We start from the raw sequence: 21,085 nt of genomic DNA, 5'->3' as shown, positions 1-21,085 counted from the left end.
ATGACCCATATTTAGATAACACAGGACCTTCCATTAACGAAAGGTGATACTACCATAAAAGTGTCCCAAAGAAGTCAAATAAGTCCCTTCCAGTCTATTGTGTCCATGGCCTATGGTGGCTGCTGTAAAGCATATCTGTAAATGCTATTATTAACTGAATCATGTACAGAAAATAGAATAAAAAATATACAATCATAAAAAAAACTGTTTAGAGGAAAAGGGCATCTCACTGTCTGGTTGACACATTCCTTTTAAATTACTAAGCTTTGCTGTAATAATATTTCTATATACACTTCCTTGAACTCATGTGAAGAAGGTACTTAGGCTACTTTCACATCTGCTCTTTGTATTCCTGTTTTGAGATCTGGCAGAGGAGCTGAAAACCAGAGCAAGATGCTTCCGTTTTGTCTCCATGCATTGTCAGTAGGGACAAAACTGATCAGGATGCATCAGGATACTTTCCGTTCCGGTTTCTTCCATTTGGGACTGAACACCAAACCGCTGCAAGCTGCAATTTTGTGCCTGGTCTGCAAAACAGAACAAACCAGATCCGACGCTAAAAGCAATGTAAGTCAATGGTGCCGTCCGTTTTCTTCTGATCCCAAAAAAAAAAAAAAAAGATCCTTCACCCATTGACTTAGATTGTTTTTAGTGCCGGATCCGGTTTGTTCAGTTTCGATTTAATACAACCAAATACGAAGAGAACGGATGCATCCTGATGTATTAAATCGAACTGAAGCGTTTTGCTCCAGTTTTGAAATCCTCTGCCGGATCTCAAAACCAGAATTCAAAGCGCAGATGTGACAGTTGCCTTATACTATTAAGAAACAGCACAAACAGTATGGTTATAGTTCCCAAACCCATTGATCGCCACCTCTCACACTGATATTTCTGTCCACAGAATCCATCACACAGTGTTGTATTGGCATATATGTAAATTTATTTTTAAAGATGTACAAACAGTAGCATATCCTTAGCAAAAATTATATAAAACATTAGAAGAGTCCTGATATATAAATAAGTTAAGCAATAATGTTACATAGTATACACTGATTATATCCTGCCTATTTACAACCTGTTAATACAAATATACAATCCATGATTTAAAATACAGTGGAGCAAAGCAGAGGAATTGCCCTGCAATTAATTCTGTTCAATATCTTAAGTTTAACCAAGGTGATAGAAGTCATAATGACACATTGCGGGCAAAATAGATGTCATCCATTATTTCAGTAGTGGTAATCTGCCATCTATGTTTTAACGTGCTCAGAAAGGTATTCTTCTGCCAGTATAGTTTTAGGGCTGTGTTAACGCAACTACATGTTGTAAAGAGATGCTAAGTACTGCCTTAGGGTTCCTGCACACAACCATATCCAAATCATAACTGCTAAATCCAATGGCATATGATAGAGGTATTCTCCCCTAGAAGCATTACTTCCAGTGTAGAATATCTCTATAATACAGTGCAGTACAGAGGCTCCATATGGGGGTTAATGGAATGCCCTGTAGTTAGGAGCCATAGAGACTCCATGTGACTGTACAGGGACATTGTGTTACCTAGAGGCTCTGCTCTCTCTGGAAGTGCTGTACCCTCTGCACTTTGATTGACAAGGCCAGAAAATGTCATCATGCCTTGCCCTGTCAATCAAAGTGGAGAGGTCATGGCAGTTGCAGAGAAAGCGGAGCCTGTAGGTGTAACGGCAACGCCCCCGTTGCTTCTAGAGCCTTTTTGCATATATGAAAACATAGGGGGTCATTTATCAATCTGAAATACGCCTAAATTAGGCGTATTTCAGTTGCAGATTGCGGTGAAACAACTAGTTGCACTGCATTCTGAGACTTCTCCCCGTTCAGGCAAGGTCTAAAATTGTGGATGTGCCGGGGAAGGGGACGAGCCAGCAGGCCCATCTCATTTACCATTTCCTACGCCTGTTTTAGGCATAGAAAAGGGTTTAAATGTAAGACATCTAGGAAGTTGTTTTACATTTAGAAGTGTAGGCAGATCTTCATAACTTCAGCAGATCCACCACCAGCTTTGGAGTTTATCAAGACCGGAGTCTAAAACGCCAGTCTTAATAAATGTGCCCCATAATTTTTCTCAGCAATGTGTGCACATATGAACATGGGACCAACATCATCCAAATGATAACAAATAAAGGATTGAAATATCTCACTTTGCATGTAATGAGTCTCATATGTTAGTTTCACCATTTAAGTTGCATTACTGAAATAAATGAACTTTGTACGATATTCAAATTTTTTAAGTTTCACCTGTGTATGCCATTGCTAGTCCCCATGGTGTCTAGTTATTTGCCGGCAGCAGATCGTGAATAGACAGCACGATTTGCCGAAAGCATGCTAAAAGATCACGATTGCCAGATGAACGAGCATTTCCTGTATTTCCTTTCAAATGCACTTTAAAAATGGTACACAAGAATTTAGAGACCAAGGACCAGTATCAGGCAATGTGTAGCCAAGCGGGGCAAAGTGCTCACTGGTATGGGGTGGAGGATCCTTACATTCACATCTTGGAGACTGTGCTCACTCACTTCATTTTTCCTAAGGTGCCAGAGCACGTCCTCCCCTCTTCACTAAAGATTACATAATAATCTTAATATGTGACTCAGTTTACACAGTATGCTTCATATATTATTTAGGTGAATAATTATTCCTTTATAAAATGTTCAGAACCTTTTCAAGCTAATTTCTTTTGAATCAGTCTAGCTGATTAGTATTAAGACAAGTAATAATGTTCTAACAGTGAAGTAAATGAGGTTTTCATAATACCTGTAAACTGCTGAGAAGAGGAGTCTGTGCTAGTTAAAAAAAAAAAAAAAGGGAACTGGGAGAATTTAATGACAACAGAGGCACAGTGAATAAATCTCATTTGGACGTAACATATGGACAATAAATTCCCACTCGGAGAAAGTCTGAATTTTTGCAGAACAAATAAGGCAATGAGCAAAAGCCTCAGAAGACTGAACTAAGCAATAAGTATAAGCTGTTGGGCTGAAATGTCACATGTGGGATTCTCAGAAAGGCGGATATTTTCTTGAAGGGACAGTTACCCACAATCTCAAATTTCTTAAATGTTTCAGTTAAAGTGGTATTTCCATCTTCTATATAGCAAATACAGTCTTTTTGACTGATCAGGACGGAGATAATACCGCAGCATGCTACTGTTTTATCTCCGGCCAAAAAAACTGAACACTTGCCTAAGGCTACATGCACACGACCATATGTGTTTTGCGGTCCGCAAATTGTGGATCTGCAAAAAAAAAAACGGATGACATCCGTATGCCATCCATTTTTTTTTGCGGATCCATTGTAACAATGCCTAAAACGGACAAGAATAGGACATGTTATTTTTTTTTGCGGGGCTACGGAACGGACATACGGATGTGGATAGCACACAGTGTGCTGTCCGCATTTTTTGCGGATCCATTGAAATGAATGGGTCTGCATCCTATCCGCAAAAAAAAAAAAAAAACGGACAAAGAAACAAACAACGTTCGTGTGCAGGTAGCCTAAATGCATTTTTTTCCATAGGAATGTATTAGTGCCGGATACGGCATTGAAAATACCGGCATGCCGGATCCGGTGAAAAAAATAAATGCCAAATCTGTTTTTCCGGATGACACCGGAAAGACGGATCCGGTATTGCAATGCATTTTTCAGACTGATCAGGCATTTTTCAGACTGATCTGGATCCTGATCAGTCTTACAAATGCCATCAGTTGGCATACATTTTTGCCGAATCACTCTGCTGCAAGTGTGAAAGTAGCCTTATATATGAAGCAAAAGTACACAAAAGAATAATCTACTGAGCTTTTCTCACCTATTTTGATAGCCCGACTTGTAAAGGGAGTGTGGCTAAAGATACAACTACAGATGCAAAACTGTGTTGCGAAATTTTACCAAAAAGTAAGAAAAACCAATTTGTATAAAGTTTGAGAAAAGTATCTAGCTATGCAGTCCATCATCCACTGTCTTTTATTTCAATTGCATATTATAGCTACATAAAGAACTTTTCCGGGACTAACATATTGATCATTTACAGATAGGATAGTAGATCAATATCAGATGAGTGGGGGTCCAACACCTAGCACCCCAACTGATCAGCTATTAGTGGGTGCTGCTGTTCTAGAATGCTCTGTACAATGACATGCCCTGTATATTATGAAAATGTATTGGCGCACTTATTTATGCAGATTTTCTGTGTGGTTTTGAATGAGGATTTCAGTGCATTTTCATGGTGAATTCACAGTTTTGTACATGAGGATTTTGTCACAGGTTTTCTTGCAGATTTGCCCTGGAATATCACCCTTTGCTATGCAATACACAATGAAAATCTACAGAAAAAAATTGAAGTGTTTCAGATTTCAAAATCTGCGCTGCATGTCAATTTATGCGTGGAAATCCCATCTGCTTACCTGGTACTGTATTATGCTGCAGATGTGAACAAAGCCTAAGTCTAAAATAAGTTCTGCAACATTATGGGGGAGATCTCCCTTGCCCCTAAAAGGTGGCATTAAAAAGGTGCAAACTATGTTTTTACAACTTTTTAACTGCAACTTAAAAAAAATATATATTTTGCATTACTAGGCTTTTACACAGCCCTCGCCCCTTTCCTTAAAGGGGCCGTGGCTAGGGTGGGAAGGGGGTGTAACCAGATGACCTGACAAATTTATCTTCATTTACACCAGTTTGGCGTAAATAAAGCCAGACATCTATGGCAGCTGTTGTAGTTTTCTGTTCAGGCACACGGACTAGCGGAGGATGCACCTAATTTATGACTAGAGTGCACCTCATGATAAATTAGGCGCATCCCCCTGCAGTGCAGGGGATATCAAGACCAGAGCAGAAAATGCTAGTTTTGATAAATCTTCCCCTATGTGCTAGAACTGCACCAAATTTTGTTGCATTTGACACCATTGTTTACTTCAACAAATTAAGATATAGCTTTGAAATTTAAAGGGAACCTATCACCGGGATTTTGTGTATAGAGCTGAGGACATGGGTTGCTAGATGGCCGCTAGCACATCCGCAATACCCAGTCCCCATAGCTCTGTGTGCTTTTATTGTGTACAAAAAACTATTTGATACATATGCAAATGAACCTGAGATGAGTCCTGTCCCTGACTCATCTCAGGGACAGGACACATCTCAGGTTAATTTGCATATGTATCAAATCGGGTTTTTTCACACAATAAAAGCACACAGAGCTACAGGGACTGGGTATTGCGGATGTGCTAGCGGCCATCTAGCAACCCATGTCCTCAGCTCTATACACAAAACCGCGGTGACAGGTTCCCTTTAATCTAAGACACACAGAAACTTTTGTGGTTTTGTGGTCCCTTAATTACCACCCATTGTCTTGTGTAATCGCTGATTTGGAGGAAGCACAGTGCTTCTGTGAGAAATCCTGTCCTACAAATGAACTGTAACTAACAGCTCCAGTTCTTAGAGCAGCCTTTTGCTCTACAGCCAGGATCAGAGGTAGCTTCAATCCTGACTGTTAACCCTTTGATTGCCACAGTCTGTGACCACAGCATGGTCAAAAGGAATTTCCCCCTCTGATTGGGTCCGAGTGATCTGGTAAGCCCTCTGCAGTCAGCCCTGAGGACCTAGAAAGGATCTCAGGACTATAAATTCAGTAATCCTGCTGGTTTTACCCTAACCATAGCCTGTGCCATAGAAAGACTGAGCATAATATATTAGCACACAGGAGTATGCAAATACATTAGAAGTATACATTTTTTTGTAAGACATTCATTCTTGCCTTAAAAAAATTTAAATAAAAAAGCTTGCGAAAAATAAATAAGCAATTATTTTACATAAAATCTGTTTTATTGCGTATACATTATATAATAGGTAAAAAAAAATTAACATTAAATATTCACACGACCAAAATAACGGGAACAACTCATTTAACATGTTGTTCAGTAGGAGATGTGTACAGCATAGCCAATAAAGTAAAAAAAAATCATTCAAGAATAGATTTTTATATATCTGTGAGACAAAAAAATGTATATAAATTATAAAGTAATTATATGTACTCTCAAACAGCACCAAAAATGCTCTTTAGTCAGCCATGTCAATGAAAAAAAAAAAAATGATGGCTGTTTAAACATGGAGACAAGAATGGAAAAAAATAGCTGGTTATTAAGGGGCCATATACTGTTAAAACGAGCTAATACTGTGTTTCAGAGCTAGAGCCCCATGGACAGGCCAGATGCTCAACTGAACAAGAATCTAAGACAAGTGACTAGATATGTGTTTTAGTGCAGCTTCTGTTAGGGCAAATGTAAATGTAAAAAATACTGCATTATAATTGATTTATCTATCCATTTTACTCTTATTTGCCTGGAGCTGGTTTATTTATCTGTCTGCATTTCAGCTGCCAAAATCAAATTTGATATACTTTTGAAGTGGGATCGATTGTGCCTACAGTAGTAATGTGTACCCCCAGACACACTGTCAACTTTATTTAAAAATGTGATTAACATGAACAATGTACAGGCCGGCCATAGCACAGAAAATCACTGCTATGTACTAATACGGCAGAATTGATGATGATGTATCATCTTATAAAAGTACACTGTCAGTTTTGGATGTAAACCCTCCACCCGTTATTTTGCTCATACCTTAACTAAACTGTCAAATAAAATAATAAAAGAGATTCATTGTAAAATAATTCCACTTATAAATGAATATTTATGAAGGTCGCAGGACTTCGGCTTTATGAGCAATAAACTAGATTTCATTAAGGCATCTGTAGTGGAGATTGGATTGCTCATAGTAACCAAACAAGGCATTGCCTTCATTTTGTACCTTACACTAGAGAAATTACATCGTTTGCTTGTTGTAATTTTTACACAATCTTGTAGAATTTTTTCGACCTAACTTGGGATTTAAATATTCTCATATCATAAAGTGATGGCCTACCACTAGGAAATGCCATGACTTTATGATTTTTGGGATCCAAACTCTGATGCCAAGGATGACGGAACTGCAGCCCCTTCACTAGTCTTCCTTACACAACTGCGCTTCTGGCCATCCAGTTATCCAAGGATCTGTAGCCATCCTCATTTTCTTGAATGGAACAGTGCTGCAGTTCCCATGCACATTGGGTGGCCGGTCATCCCTCTATGATGTAGGGATACCCCTTTAATATCTGATGTAAAGTGATGGCATACCACTAGGTTATGGGATACCTCTAGTACTTGATGTAAAGTGATTGCATACCAATAGGATATGCCATGACTTTATGATGTGGGGATATCCCTTTAATACTTCTCATTACATAATGTTTCAGTGGTTATACTATATATATTATTTTATTTTTTTTACACCATGGAGCATTGCCAATAAGTCTCCATATATAGCTGGTCTCTTTAAGGAGAGCCAATAACCTGCCTAAGCTGCATTCAAGGCATTGCACTGAGCCAGCCAGAATCCTACTCCATACGAATGAAGGGCAAGCCCTCCGAAACAGCTGTCTACGGATGGATATTTGGTTTGGCTATTTTCCCTTGTTATGTTCCAAGGCTTGTCAGGGTAGTTTCACACCTGCATGTGAATTCCGGCAGGCTGTTCCGGCAGAGAACAGCCTTCTGGAACTCTTCGGATCCGGTGCTGCCGGATACATACGGAATTCTCGCTGGCCCCATTAAGTATAATGGCGTCCAGCGGAGATCCAGCCACATTCCAGCAAAAATGTGAAGAATTACAAACTTCTGCATGCTGTGGTTTTTGTCCAGCCAATTCCCGGCATGCCGGATTAGGCGTCTGGATCTTCGTGCCGCAGGTGTAAAACTAGACTCAAAAAGTCAGACTTTGACTCATAGGGAGCCACTTCCATAAGGTGGCGGTAGCGAGATGATTCTCTTTTCCCGGGAGATACCTCTTTACATATCTTTAAAAAAAATAAAAAAATTTACATTGTTACGTTAATTTACACAGATTTCTATTGTTAAAGGATCTATAACAGATATGATGAATTCTTTGAGCAACAGATCCTAAGCTATTCAGAAGGATCATAACAGATTCCATTGACTTAGGCCTAGTTCACACGAACGTGTGTGATCCGTGGCCGTGTTGCGGGCCGCAATACACGGCCACAGTTCCGTGTGCATTCCGCATCACGGATGCGGACTCATTCACTTCAATGGGTCCGCAAATCCGGAATTGTGGAACGGCCGCACGGAACGGGACCCCTCGGAAGCACTACGGAGTGCTTCCGTGGGGTTGCGTCCCGTACTTCCGTTCTGCAAAAAGATAGAATATGTCCTATCTTTTTGCGGAACGGGCGGATTGCGGACCCATTAAAGTGAATGGGTCCGCGATCCGATGCAGCTGACCTACGGCCGGCGATCGTGCATTGCGGCCCGCAATTTGCGAGCCGCAGCACGGGCACGGGTCACACACGTTCGTGTGAACTCGGCCTTATACTAGTTCTGTAATGTTTAACTTTTTATTTCTTTCCCAGTAGAGTAGCGTGGCAGACTAGGGGTTTCTGCCAGTCTGGCGCAATGAAAACCTAATAGGATATAAACAAAACACCAGAGTGAACAGAGCCTAATATAGTTTTAGGAAAGTCATATAGTTGAGAAGAAAGTAATTTCTCTGCATTAAATAGAGTCTTTCACCTAATCTGAGTGTTTTAGACCGCTCAGATCAGGTTATAGACTCTTTGACCCTCATTACAATGGTACCTTTCTTTTCTGTGTCCCTCGTCCAGATCATGAAAAAAACCACTTTTTAAAACGTATGCAAATGAGCTTCTGAAGGTGCCCAGGGGCGGCGTTACTGGGCGATGTACCCAGAAGAACACACCTCTGTCAGCCCTCTGGCCCGCCCTTTTGTCCTACTACCTCCTCCGCCTCCAGCTGGCGAAAGTCACGAGCGGCACCAGAGGACGGCGGGCCGGCTGTCTTTAGTTGGCCGGCGCATGCGCAACATGAAAAGCTGTTCCTCTGGCCATAATGGGCAGAGCAGTGCGCAGGTGCGGGCCAGTTCCCAGTCTGACTTCTTCTCTTGCCGCTCGTGACGTCCGCCGGCTGGAGGCAGAGGAGGATGTAATAATAGGACAGAAGGGCAGGCCAAAGGGCTGAAAGAGGTGTGTTTTTCTGGGCACATCGCCCAGTAACGCCGCCCCTGGGCACCTTCAGAAGCTCATTTGCATACGTTTAAAAAGTGTTTTTTTCATGATCTGGACGAGGGACACAGTAAAGAAAGGTACCATTGTAATGAGGGTCAAAGAGTCTATAACCTGATCTGAGCAGTCTAAAACGCTCAGATTAGGTGAAAGACTCCATTTAATGCAGAGAAAAACTCTGCAAAAAAAAATAAATGCAAAAATCATCAAACACTCTGAAAACAAAGCTATGCGTGAAACCACCCAAAACTTGAATGAATCAATCAGTGAAAAAAATGGTATACAAGCGCTATGACTGGAAATTATATAACTATATAACTGTATGACCGTTGAGTAGAGGGTGCCACTTCCCCGAATATATTTTGTAGATATAAAAAAAAGCTTACAATGAACTTTGTGTATATATATTAAAAATCCTTGTTGTGTACATTTACATCTCTTCTCACAGCAGATGGACCTGGAAAAGATTAAGTACAAATGTATGTCTGAACATTGCACAAAGCTGAAGATTTGCCAAAGACATGACTACAAACAATATGGGTGCCATTCTGTGTGATTCCATAAGACTGGTGGGGGCCTTTTTATGAGTGATCAATAAAGCTTACAAAGTAAAATTAAAGGGGTTGTCCAGGATTTTTTTTATTTATTGGCCCTCCCCAGCCTGGTATACCTGTGGAGAAATCCATATTCACCTGCTCCCTGGTTGTCTTCACTGGTCTTCCAGGCCCCGTATGTTAACTTCTCCATGGATGGTTTCATGTGTGCCGCTGCATCCAATGACTGACCTCAGCGATGTCCTGCTTGGGGACACATCACTACTGAGACCAGTTATTGGCTGCATCAACACACATGACCTCATCCATGAGGAACTTAACAGACAGGACCTGGAAGACCAGTGAAGAGAGGCAGGGGGCCTGAATGGAGCAACAGGGAGCAGGTGAGTATGGATTTTTCCAGAGGTATTCCAGGCTGGGGGCATATAAAAAATGAATTGAATTCTTAAAATATTTCCATTGTGTATGATACATTGAACATGTACAAGTTTAACATATATTCTATATTGCTAAATACTGTATTCATACCAATTGATGCCTAGGACGCATGGCTTACTAGTAGGCTGTAAAGGTGCATGTTCTGTCATTCCCGCATAGGGAATGCCAGGAGTAATGCTGGTGAAAAGCTGGTGAGAGCCCACTGGTAGGAATCCATGTTAGATGATGATGTGCTTTGAATTCTGGGATTTATCAGACTTTATGGTCGTGAATAACTTGAGATATGTTTTCTCTTTTTGCTTCACTGTGATCTTTAGTTTTATAACTGTGCAAATCATGAAGTTAATCACTTTTTTTTTCAACAGTCTTGTTTCCTCTGTTCTAGGGAATTCTTCATGTTGTTTAACGTCTTCTTGACCCTTAGGGCAGTAAGCCTTGCTGATGGATTCTGGTACCAACATTCTTTCATGATCTTCATAAGTGCTGATAATATCTAGTGGGTAGATGGAAAATTGTTACATTTCCTATACACAGTTTTTGACGACAAGTGCTTTGAGCAAAACTGAAAACCATCAAAACAAACAGCAAACAGTCTATTGCTTTTCATGTACCTGGCACAGCGGAAAGGAAAGTGATGCTCAGAAACTACTGAGATAATATAAAGGTAAAGCATTCCTCTGAATTTATTTTTATATCTACATACAAGTTTTAATACATATGTGCATATATTGTGCTGTATTGCATAGATGTGACAACTAGTTAGGTCATGTTAACATCTGCATTGTAGGCTCCCTTTGGGGGCCCCATCACAGATTCCGCCAAAAGCGCGGACAAAAAAAGTTCTGCATGCAGTGCAATTTTTCTGCTAAATAAACACACACCCAAATGAACAGTGATGGCCAGTTCGCATTGTTCGCCCGCAAACAGCCCGATGAAGGCCCCCGGCGGCTGTTCTCGGAAGTGCCTGCTCCCGGTGACCGCATTTGTTTCAGACCGGCTCGCGGCGCAGGCACAGGTAAGGGCTTACCTGTGCCTCGCCAGACTTGTGAGTTAAGATGGCAGCCCGCGGCGAACGATGCGAACTGGCCATCACTGCAAATGAAAACCGAACGGACCCCATTATAGTCAATGGGATCTGTTCGACTTCGTTGGTTTCAGTTATGTGCCGAATGCAGCACTTCCACTAAAACGGAGCCAAAAAAAGGCAATAGCAGTGATGTGAACGTGGCCTTATGGTTGCATAGCTCTATGTTCACACACTCTGGTTATCTGTAGCAAGGTTTACTTTCACAAAACCGCTAAAAAACAATCAGTATCACACTAGGCGTAGACTGTGTCCCCCTTCACAACCAATTTCTTTAGTATATCTAAAAAAATAAAAAATGGATTAACTTTGCAAACGGTTTTCATTAAAATATCCTACTGTTTTTACAGCTCCTATGCAGGCCTATGCTTTTGCATGTTGTCTGTTACCATGGATACACATAGATCTGCGATGCAGTTACTGGCTCAAAACGGTGGGAAATTTTTAATGAAGATCTTTTGCAAAGTTGCTTCATATTTATTTTAGACGTACTGGAGCAATAAAACATTGATGCAAAGGTGGATATTGTATAAATTTTTTTGGAGATTTCTATCACATTACTTTAAAATCCTCAAGTATGTTACTAATCAGTAATGCAAGATGTTTTGCTGGAGAAATGAACAGTGTTGAGAGCAAAAGAATGTAAAGTCATGGCCTCTAGGGGTCTCACTTCACCCTAATTTGCTGTCCACTGCCTGTTGTCAGGCAAGATCTGTCCTAAGTAACAGAGACAGCATGGCGGAAATGGGGGCGTGTCAGAGCTAGCTAAGATCCTGAGCCTGATAGAAGCACTGCCTCTACACTGCCAATGAAGAGCAGAGAAGCTCCTGTGTGTCTGTAAGTCTGATCTTTCCCTCCTTATCAGTTTTCTGAGCTCCCTTCCTCTCCCTTAGGGTGACCACGTGTCCCGGTTTGCCCGGGATCGTCCCGTAATTTACGTTTTTGTCCCGTGTCCCGGGAGCCTTCAAACCGGGACAATAGAGAGTCCCGGAATCAACTGCCTGCCAGTCTGCAACATTCACTGCCGCTGCTGCCGCAGTGCTGTTGTAATTAATTCATCCTAAATCACTGGTTGCTACGGCTGCCCCGCTTGGCGTGTAGCAACCAGTGACGTCACCATGTCCCGCTCTCTCTGCGGCTCCGACTCCACCCCCACCTCCCAGTGCAGCCCCTACAGATGCAGGTAGCTGTGCAGATAGGGAGTTGCAGTATAACGGGGGAATTGCCATGTGAGCCGTTCCCTCCTCACCCAGGCCGGAGAGGTATTTCAGCAGTCCACAGACTACATGAGGCGTTTACAGGCTGTCTGCTCCCGGCCCAGCGTCAGGCAGCGGTTACCAGGCCGGGCTGCTCTCACTGGCGGCCCCGGGTGATTACTTTCGAAAATAACTTTTACTATTCGCCGCCTCTGGAGTTTGAATGGAATGCGCATGCGCAGTGCCGCCACTCTCCACACTGACGTTACAAGCAGCCCGGTTCTGTCACCCGACTCTGTCATCCACACTGCACGGCAGAAAGACGCTGCGGCCCCGAGGTAAGGACCTTGTGTTCTGATACTGAGCCCACCGAGAAGACAGTGCTGCTCCAGTGTCCTAATACTACCGGAGAGAAACTTCTATCTATAGACTCCATGTGCAGTGCCAGCAATGATACATGGACTCCAGCTGTTGTGGAACTACAATCCCCAGCAGGATGCGGGTTGTATTGGGCACACTGGCATTTGATGGCGCACAGTAGCGACAATTTATGGGCACACTGGCATTTGATGGGGCACAATAGCGACAATTCATGGGCACACTGGCAGCATCTGATGGGGGCACAGTAGCGACAATTCATGGGCACACTGGCATTTGATGGACTGTGCCCCATCAAATGCCAGTGTGCCCATGAATTGTCGCTACTGTGCCCCCATCAGATGCTGCCAGTGTGCCCATGAATTGTCGCTACTGTGCCCCCATCAGATGCTGCCAGTGTGCCCATGAATTGTCGCAAACTGTGCCTCATCAGATGCTGCCAGTGTGCCTATCAATTGCCGCTACTGTGCCCATCAGATCAGATGCTGCCAGTGTGTCAATTAATTGTCACTACTGTGCCCCATCAAATGCTCCCAGTGTGCTAATGAATTGTCGCTACTGTGCCCCCATCAGATGCTGCCAGTGTTCCCATGAATTGTCGCTACTGTGCCCCATCAAATGCCAGTGTGCACGTAAATTGTCACTACTGTGCCCCATCAAATGCCAGTGTGCCCATGAATTGTTGCTACTGTGCCTAGCAACAATTTATGGGCACACTGGCATTTGATGGGGCACAGTAGCGACAATTCATGGGCACACTGGCAGCATCTGATGGGGGCACAGTAGCGACAGTTCATTAGCACACTGGCAGCATTTGATGGGGCACAGTAGTGACAATTAATTGACACACTAGCAGCATCTGATCTGATGGGCACAGTAGCGGCAATTGATAGGCACACTGGCAGCATCTGATGAGGCACAGTTTGCGACAATTCATGGGCACACTGGCAGCATCTGATGGGGCACAGTAGCATCAATTGATCGGCACACTGGCAGCATCTGATGGGGCACAGTAGCATCAATTGATCGGCACACTGGCAGCATCTGATGGGGCACAGTAGCATCAATTGATCGGCACACTGGCAGCATCTGATGGGGCACAGTAGCATCAACTGATTGGCACACTGGCAGCATCTGATGGGGCACAGTAGCATCAACTGATCACTAAGTGACTTAATTTTTTAAAAAAAGTATCAAAAATCATATTTTTTGGGGAGTGGACATGGGTGCGGGGGGGCCGGGGCGGGTGTCCCTGAATGGCAGTTTGGAAATGTGGTCACCCTACTCTCCCTACATCTAGATGTGCAGCTGAAACGGGGAATATTATGGCTGAAAGACTTTAGAGAAGCCCAAAAGACACCAGTTCCTTCATAGTTAGTCAAAGAAGCACAGCAACTTTTTTTTGGAAACTCAGGTACGCTTTAACATTTCTTCTACAATTCTAGTTCTTTTAAAAGATGCAAGTGTTTGATCCTAATGTAGTGCCCTGGAAAAACTGCTTAGTCATTTCCATAGACTTGCATTGAAACTCTATACAAGTCTATAACAGACTGAAATTGCAACATTGTCTCTGTTTAGGTTGTGCTTCTCCACTCCACCCATCCCACTATAAGAGTCCATTCACACGTCTGTAGTGTATTGCGGATCCACAATACACCCGGCCAGCACCACCATAGAACTGCCTGTTCTTGTCCGCAATTGCTGACAAGAATAGGACTTGTTCTATTTTTTTCCGGAGCCGCGGACCAGAAGATCGGGGGCGCGCTCTGAAAAATGCAGATGCGAACAGCACACTGTGTGCTGTCCGCCTCCATTCCTGCACCATAGAGAATGAATGGGTCCGCACCTGTTTAACAATTTGCGGAACAGATGCGGACCCATTCTACGGACGTGTGAATGGACCCTACGGTTCTAGTTCAGCTAGAACGTGTATATAAAGAGAGAAGTCAGAGCCCCTAGTTGTCTTCAAATAGGGACTATTGTTTAGTAGAAGAAACTCTGCCAGACTGCATGAGTAGCCAGAGGAAGACACTGATATGGGGATACCTTGCCACAGACTCTGAATCACCAGCCATTGACTAGGGAGCCAGCTGGATGACTGAGCCATAGACCCAGGACCAACAGCCCTTTAGCTAGGGTAAAAGCCTTCTGAGAGAGAAAGGGACAGCTAGCATAGGCTTTTCCTCAGCACAAAACCTTCTTCTGCCCAGAATGAGAATAAGTGGCTGGGTGCCTTGTCTGTATTATTTTGCATTTGAGTTCCTCCAGTAACTCTCTGGACCCGGACTCTATGGACTTATTTCCCATTAGGGTGAACCATGCCACACATCCCTTCCGGACAGCAAGACGTGATGACACCTTGACGGTGTCCGGGGACCCAGTATAGCATTAGGGCTACCCCAAACCCGTCCACTGAACTAATATATAATAGAAAATGTATCCCTGCCAAGCAGGATTCCTGGTGTCCCCCATACCTTATGTCAGGATTATCGATGACATTACTCTGTGAACATGGAGGATTTAATCCCAATGGTAAAGAGACTAATTCCATCCTTACAGTGGTTCTCTGAGAATAATGAATTTTTCACAACTGCCAGCAGGCTACCTCTCTAAACAGAAGATTCAGGCCTATTGCACACGACCGTATGGCTTTTTCAGTGTTTTGCGGTCCGTTTTTCACGGATCCGTTGTTCCGTTTTTTTGTTTCCGTTGTGTTTCAGTTTCCTTTCCGTTTTTCCGTATGGCATATACAGTATACAGTAATTACATAGATAAAATTGGGCTGGGCATAACATTTTCAATAGATGGTTCAGCAAAAAACGGAACGGAAACAGAAGACATACGGATGCATTTTTTTGCGGACCCATTGACTTGAATGGAGCCACGGAACGTGATTTGCGGGCAATAATAGGACATGTTCTATGTTAAAACGGAACGGAAAAACGGAAATACGGAAACGGAATGCATACAGAGTACATTCAGTTTTTTTTGCGGAACCATTGAAATGAATGGTTCCGTATACGGACCGTATACGGAACGCAAAAAACGGCCAGTAAACGGGAAAAAAAAACGGCCGTGTGCAGGAGGCCTCATACTAAGGGTTCATTCACACATCCATATGTGTTTTGCGGATCCACGGATCTGTGGATCCGCAAAACACGGACACTGGCAAGTGCCGGCACTATAATAGAAAATGCCTAATCTTGTCTGCAATCTTGAATGCATTCCGTTACATTTGGTTGCGTCCCCATCGCAGACAGAATAACGCTGCAAGCAGCGTTTTCCTGTCCGCGATGTGGTGCGGAGCAAGACGTTTTCTCGGATACAATAGAAAACGGATCCGTCCCACATTGATTTTCAGTGGCGTTCATGACAGATCCGTCATGGCTATTTTAAAGATAATACAACTGAATCTGTTCATAACGTATGCAGACGGTTGTATTATCCTAACGGAAGTGTTTTTGCTGATCCATGACGGATCCAGCAAAAACGCTTGTGTGAAAGTAGCCTTACTTGTCACTCGCCGCTATGATCCTACATGCTGGCTCCAGCGTGTGCATGTGCCGGTCCCTGACATATTTACATTTGGTGCAGCATGGACATGGTCACATGCTCCGCTGCAGCCAGTGATGGTTTCAGCTGTGACATGCTGCTTGTGGCCACATCGCTGCTGAAGTCATGTGCCCATGCTGCACCAGATGTGAATACTTCATGGACCAGAGCCAGCTCAGAGGACCAGAGCGGCAGGGAGCAGGTAAGTATGAATGTTCTCTTTTGGCACTTGCAAAAAACTCATTATTCCCTGAGAACCCCTTTAACAAAACCTAGTTTCACTGGTTGACATACGTCAACATCTACTGCTTGATAAATGCCCTAATATAGAGCCTGACACACCTGCCCTATGCAATTCTGCATGGTGTGGCAGCGGCTATAATTTGTATTCCCAACTGCCTACTATGCTATACTTATCCTTCCTTCATACTTTGTCTGTTTACCTCCTTTTTTCCACTCTCTTTTCTCCTAACTTCTTCCCTTCAAAATGCAACTGCATTAGGGCTCATTTACACGACCGTATGAATGGGTCTGCATCCGTTCCGCAATTTTGCAGAAGGGGTGCGGACCTATTCATTTCATTGCTCACTTCCGTGGCCCCCGCAAAAAGTTAGAACATGTCCTATTCTTGTCCGTTTTGCAGACAATTCCTTTTTATTGAGATGTAGATGACAATGTGTTTCGGAGTGAATATACTCCTTTTTCAAGTCTGCAAGTCCGTGCTCATGAGACAAGAAGGGACATTTTGTGCTTCTGGTAAGAGTCCACAGTCTATCTGCACAGTGCTGCCCCCCTGAGGAATAATAAAAGGAATTATCTTCAATACATTAAGGTCGAGTTTATGCGCCAAGAGGTATCAGACTTTTACAGTCCATATCTTTCTATTGTCCACTTTATCATTCCTCTGGAGAACTGGCAGCCCCACTAGCGAGGAGTAAACAATACTGGCAGCACCGACCATCCGCTCTCACGAGTATTGTGCCTACGCATGCACAACACGTAAAGGTGAGCCTAACTATTTATTGCTTTCAACCTAGTTCTCAAAAAAAACTACTACCCTATGAGCGCCTCTCCCTCTTCTTTTTTGCTGCATATGTTTTGCAGACAAGAATAGGCATTTCTATAATGGGCCGCCCGTTCTGTTATGTAAATTGAAGAACGCACATGGGCGGCATCTGTGTTTTGCAGACCGCAAAACACGGCGCGATTGTCTGAATGAGCCCTTACTGTGAGCTTCCTTAAAGCATCATTCCCAGTGCAGTGGCTGATGGTACACTCTATGACCAAAAGTATGTGGACACCCAGCCTAATTATTGAGTTCAGATGTTTCACTCACATCCATTGCAAACATGTAAAATGGGCAGTGTGTTTTTTTTTTTTTAAACCTCCATATTCCTAGAAAACATATATATATTTTTTTAAGCTGTCATTCTTTTCTATTTCGGCAGTACCATACCATTGAAAATTTTATGCAAAATACTGTCCATCTGTAGGAGTGAACACAAATGATACGATCTCCTAAATAGATAGGTGATCCAATTTTAGTTTACTGCTGCTGTGAGAGGAAGGTGTTGTCTGAAGGGTAATCCTTGTTGTAATGGTAGGTGTAGAATTGTAGATAACAGTATGACAGTTCTATGGTTCTCTTGATAAGTCTAGATAAAGATCCCCACAGAAGAGCATTGCATAGTGTAATGTGTAATACTCTAGATAAGTTACTACAGGGGGGCTCTCTCTGGTTACAGTGATTGTCTAACTAAAAAAAAGTAAAGCGGGGCACTTTGCCATGCTTAAAGGGACACTGACAGGCCCGATAAACATATTAAGTTATTCCTATGCAGTCATAGGTCTATTAAAGTGTATTCCAACGATATAAGAGTACCTCCTGTCCGCATTTTAAACCATGTAAAAACAACTTTATAATCATCTGTCAATCAGCTTCCTTTATGCCCAAGGGGCGGTTTTTCACATCTCTTTATGCCCAAGGGGCGTTTTTACTCGTACCTTTGTGCCCAGCCGCACCTCAACTGTCGCTTCCTAGCACCGCCCAGCTCATTATTATTCACTGGCTGGGCGGCTTTTACAGTCCCCGATCCTCCCGAGCCGACGCAGGCGCAGCAGGAGACGCTGGCATTGAATAAGGGACGCAGGCGCACTGCGAGTGAGGGTGCCGGGCAAGTTATCCGGCGCACGCGCAGAAGGTACAAGTGAGTTCAATGCCAGGGTCTCCTGCTGCATTGAACTCACTTGTACCTTCTGCGCGTGCTCCGGATAACTTGCCCGGCACCCTCACTCGCAGTGCGCCTGCGTCCCTTATTCAATGCCAGCGTCTCCTGCTGCGCCTGCGTCGGCTCGGGAGGATCGGGGACTGTAAAAGCCGCCCAGCCAGTGAATAATAATGAGCTGGGCGGCGCTAGGAAGCGACAGTTGAGGCGCGGCTGGGCACAAAGGTACGAGTAAAAACGCCCCTTGGGCATAAAGAGATGTGAAAAACCGCCCATTGGGCATAAAGGAAGCTGATTGACAGATGATTATAAAGTTGTTTTTACATGGTTTAAAATGCGGACAGGGGGTACTCTTATGTGATTGTAATACACTTTAATAGACCTATGACTGCATAGGAATAACTTAATATGTTTATCGGGCCTGTCAGTGTCCCTTTAACCACCTCCGGACCGCCTAACGCAGGATCGCGTTCCGGAGGTGGCAGCGCTGCGCAGAGTCACGCATATACGCGTCATCTCGCGAGACGCGAGATTTCGCTCAAAGCCGGCCCGCGCATGCGCATCGCGGGCCGGCAAAATTAAAAGAAGTATTTCGTCACCAGCCTGCCAGCAACGATCATTGGCTGGCAGGCTGGCGATTTTCAAAAAATCCAATCCAAAGTCATATAACAGATCATATTAGTAAATATGATCTGTTATATGGCTTGTCTGCTCCTGTGCTGGTCCTTTTCGTCGGTTGGATCCAGCACAGGAGCAGACTGAACTGTGAGTACACCAACACTACACCTTAGCCCCAGATCACCCACCTGCACCCCAATTAACCCTTTGATCACCCCTTTGATCGCCCCTGTCAATCACTAGTGAAAGGAAAAAAAGTGATCAGTGTAAACTGTCACTTTTTTTTTTTCACTGGTATTGGCTGTTAGGTTTTAGGGATAGTTTAGGCCCCTTGGTTAGGTAGTTAGCGTCAGTTAGCGCCCACCCCACCGCACCGCAGTCACTTTTATTCGCTGTTTAGCGTATCGCTAATCAGCATTTGTACTTTTATAGTATCTGTAAGTGATCAAAACTGATCACGGTCAGATCTATAATAGTATTAGTGTCACCTTAGCTCGCCCTCCACCCAAAACGCAGTGTTTGCCCGATCAGGCCTGATCGGTCGCCCACACGTGCGTTCACGCCCGCCCCACGGCAGTGACAAAAAATATATTTTTTTTGATCACTGCACATTCATTTTACACGCACTGCGGCGATAAAAAAAATCAGTTTTGATATTTTTTATCAACCGCAGCAGCCTCCGGTACTTCGCTAGCCTCCCCTTTGTAAGACAGGTTTGCTTTTTTTCTTGGGTAGTCTCAGGGAATACCCCTAAATTTAGTAGTCCAAAATGTCAAACAGGGGGTATTCTTCTGAAGAGGCCTACAGGATTCTGACCCAGTCGGATGAGGAGTGGGAACCCTCATCTGACGAATCTAGCGGGTCAGAATATGAACCTGTGGAAAGCAGTGGCTCTCTGACCCAAAGTTCGGACGAGGAGGTGGAGGTCCCTGGCAGCACCAGGCGTACCCGGCCCCATGTCGCTAGACCACAGGTTACGCAGGATCCGCTTCAAGAGCAGCAGAGTGGGGCTGTCGCTGCCAGATCACGTGGTGAGGCATACACCAGCAGCGCAGCCCTTCCTGGACCTAGTACCAGCACTGCCGTACAACCTGGTGAAGTAGCGAGCACCAGAAGGGCAGTTGAAGCTGGTACGGTGGCACGTGCAATAGTTACCCCGTCGCAGCCACCGCACAGACAGGCCCGTAGAGCCCCTAGAGTCCCTGAGGTGCTGGCAAATCCTGATTGGCAGTCACCAATTTCAGCCGCACCAGTAGTTCCCCCTTTCACCGCCCAGTCTGGAGTTCGGGTTGAGACGGCTCAAATCGGTTCGGCCCTGGGATTTTTTGAGCTGTTCTTGACTGCGGAGCTCTTGGACTTAGTCGTGGCAGAGACCAACCAGTATGCCACACAATTTATAACCGCAAACCCGGGAAGCTATTATGCCCAGCCTTTCCGGTGGAAACCAGTCCAAGTTTCCGAACTTAAAATTTTTTTGGGCCTTCTCCTCAACATGGGCCTGACAAAAAAGCATGAATTGCGGTCATATTGGTCAACGCACCCAATTCATCACATGCCCATGTTCTCTGCTGCTATGTCCAGGACACGATTTGAGACCATCCTCCGTTTTCTGCATTTTAGCGACAACACCAACTCCCGTCCCAGAGGCCACCCTGCTTTTGACCGGCTCCACAAAATTCGGCCCCTCATAGACCATTTCAACCTGAAATTTGCAGATTTGTATACCCCTGAGCAAAACATCTGCGTAGACGAGTCCCTAATACATTTTACCGGGCGCCTTGGCTTCAAACAATACATCCCAAGCAAGCGTGCCCGGTATGGGGTCAAATTGTATAAGCTCTGTGAAAGGGCCACAGGCTATACCCACAAATTTCGGATCT

General features: G+C 44.0%; 1 protein-coding gene across 2 annotated transcripts in view; it reads right to left on the bottom strand.

The window, feature by feature from the left end:
• Positions 1–9,345: 9,345 nt before the first annotated feature.
• The window catches only part of ACVRL1 (activin A receptor like type 1), a 113,411-nt gene continuing 101,671 nt past the window's right edge, over positions 9,346–21,085 (bottom strand). Inside the window, exon 10 of one of the 2 annotated variants that reach the window (XM_040425467.1) lies at positions 9,346–10,645. In XM_040425467.1, coding sequence (XP_040281401.1) covers positions 10,511–10,645 — 135 coding nt within the window. In that variant the 3' untranslated portion in view covers positions 9,346–10,510. The remainder of the gene's footprint in view (positions 10,646–21,085) is intronic. The other variant, XM_040425468.1, reaches the window with a different exon arrangement.

The sequence above is a fragment of the Bufo bufo genome, chromosome 3 (assembly GCF_905171765.1).
Source record: "Bufo bufo chromosome 3, aBufBuf1.1, whole genome shotgun sequence".
NCBI classification, from domain to species: Eukaryota; Metazoa; Chordata; class Amphibia; order Anura; family Bufonidae; genus Bufo; species Bufo bufo.
The sequence above is the reverse complement of the archived record's forward strand: the minus strand, read 5'-3'. Positions and strand labels throughout refer to the sequence as shown.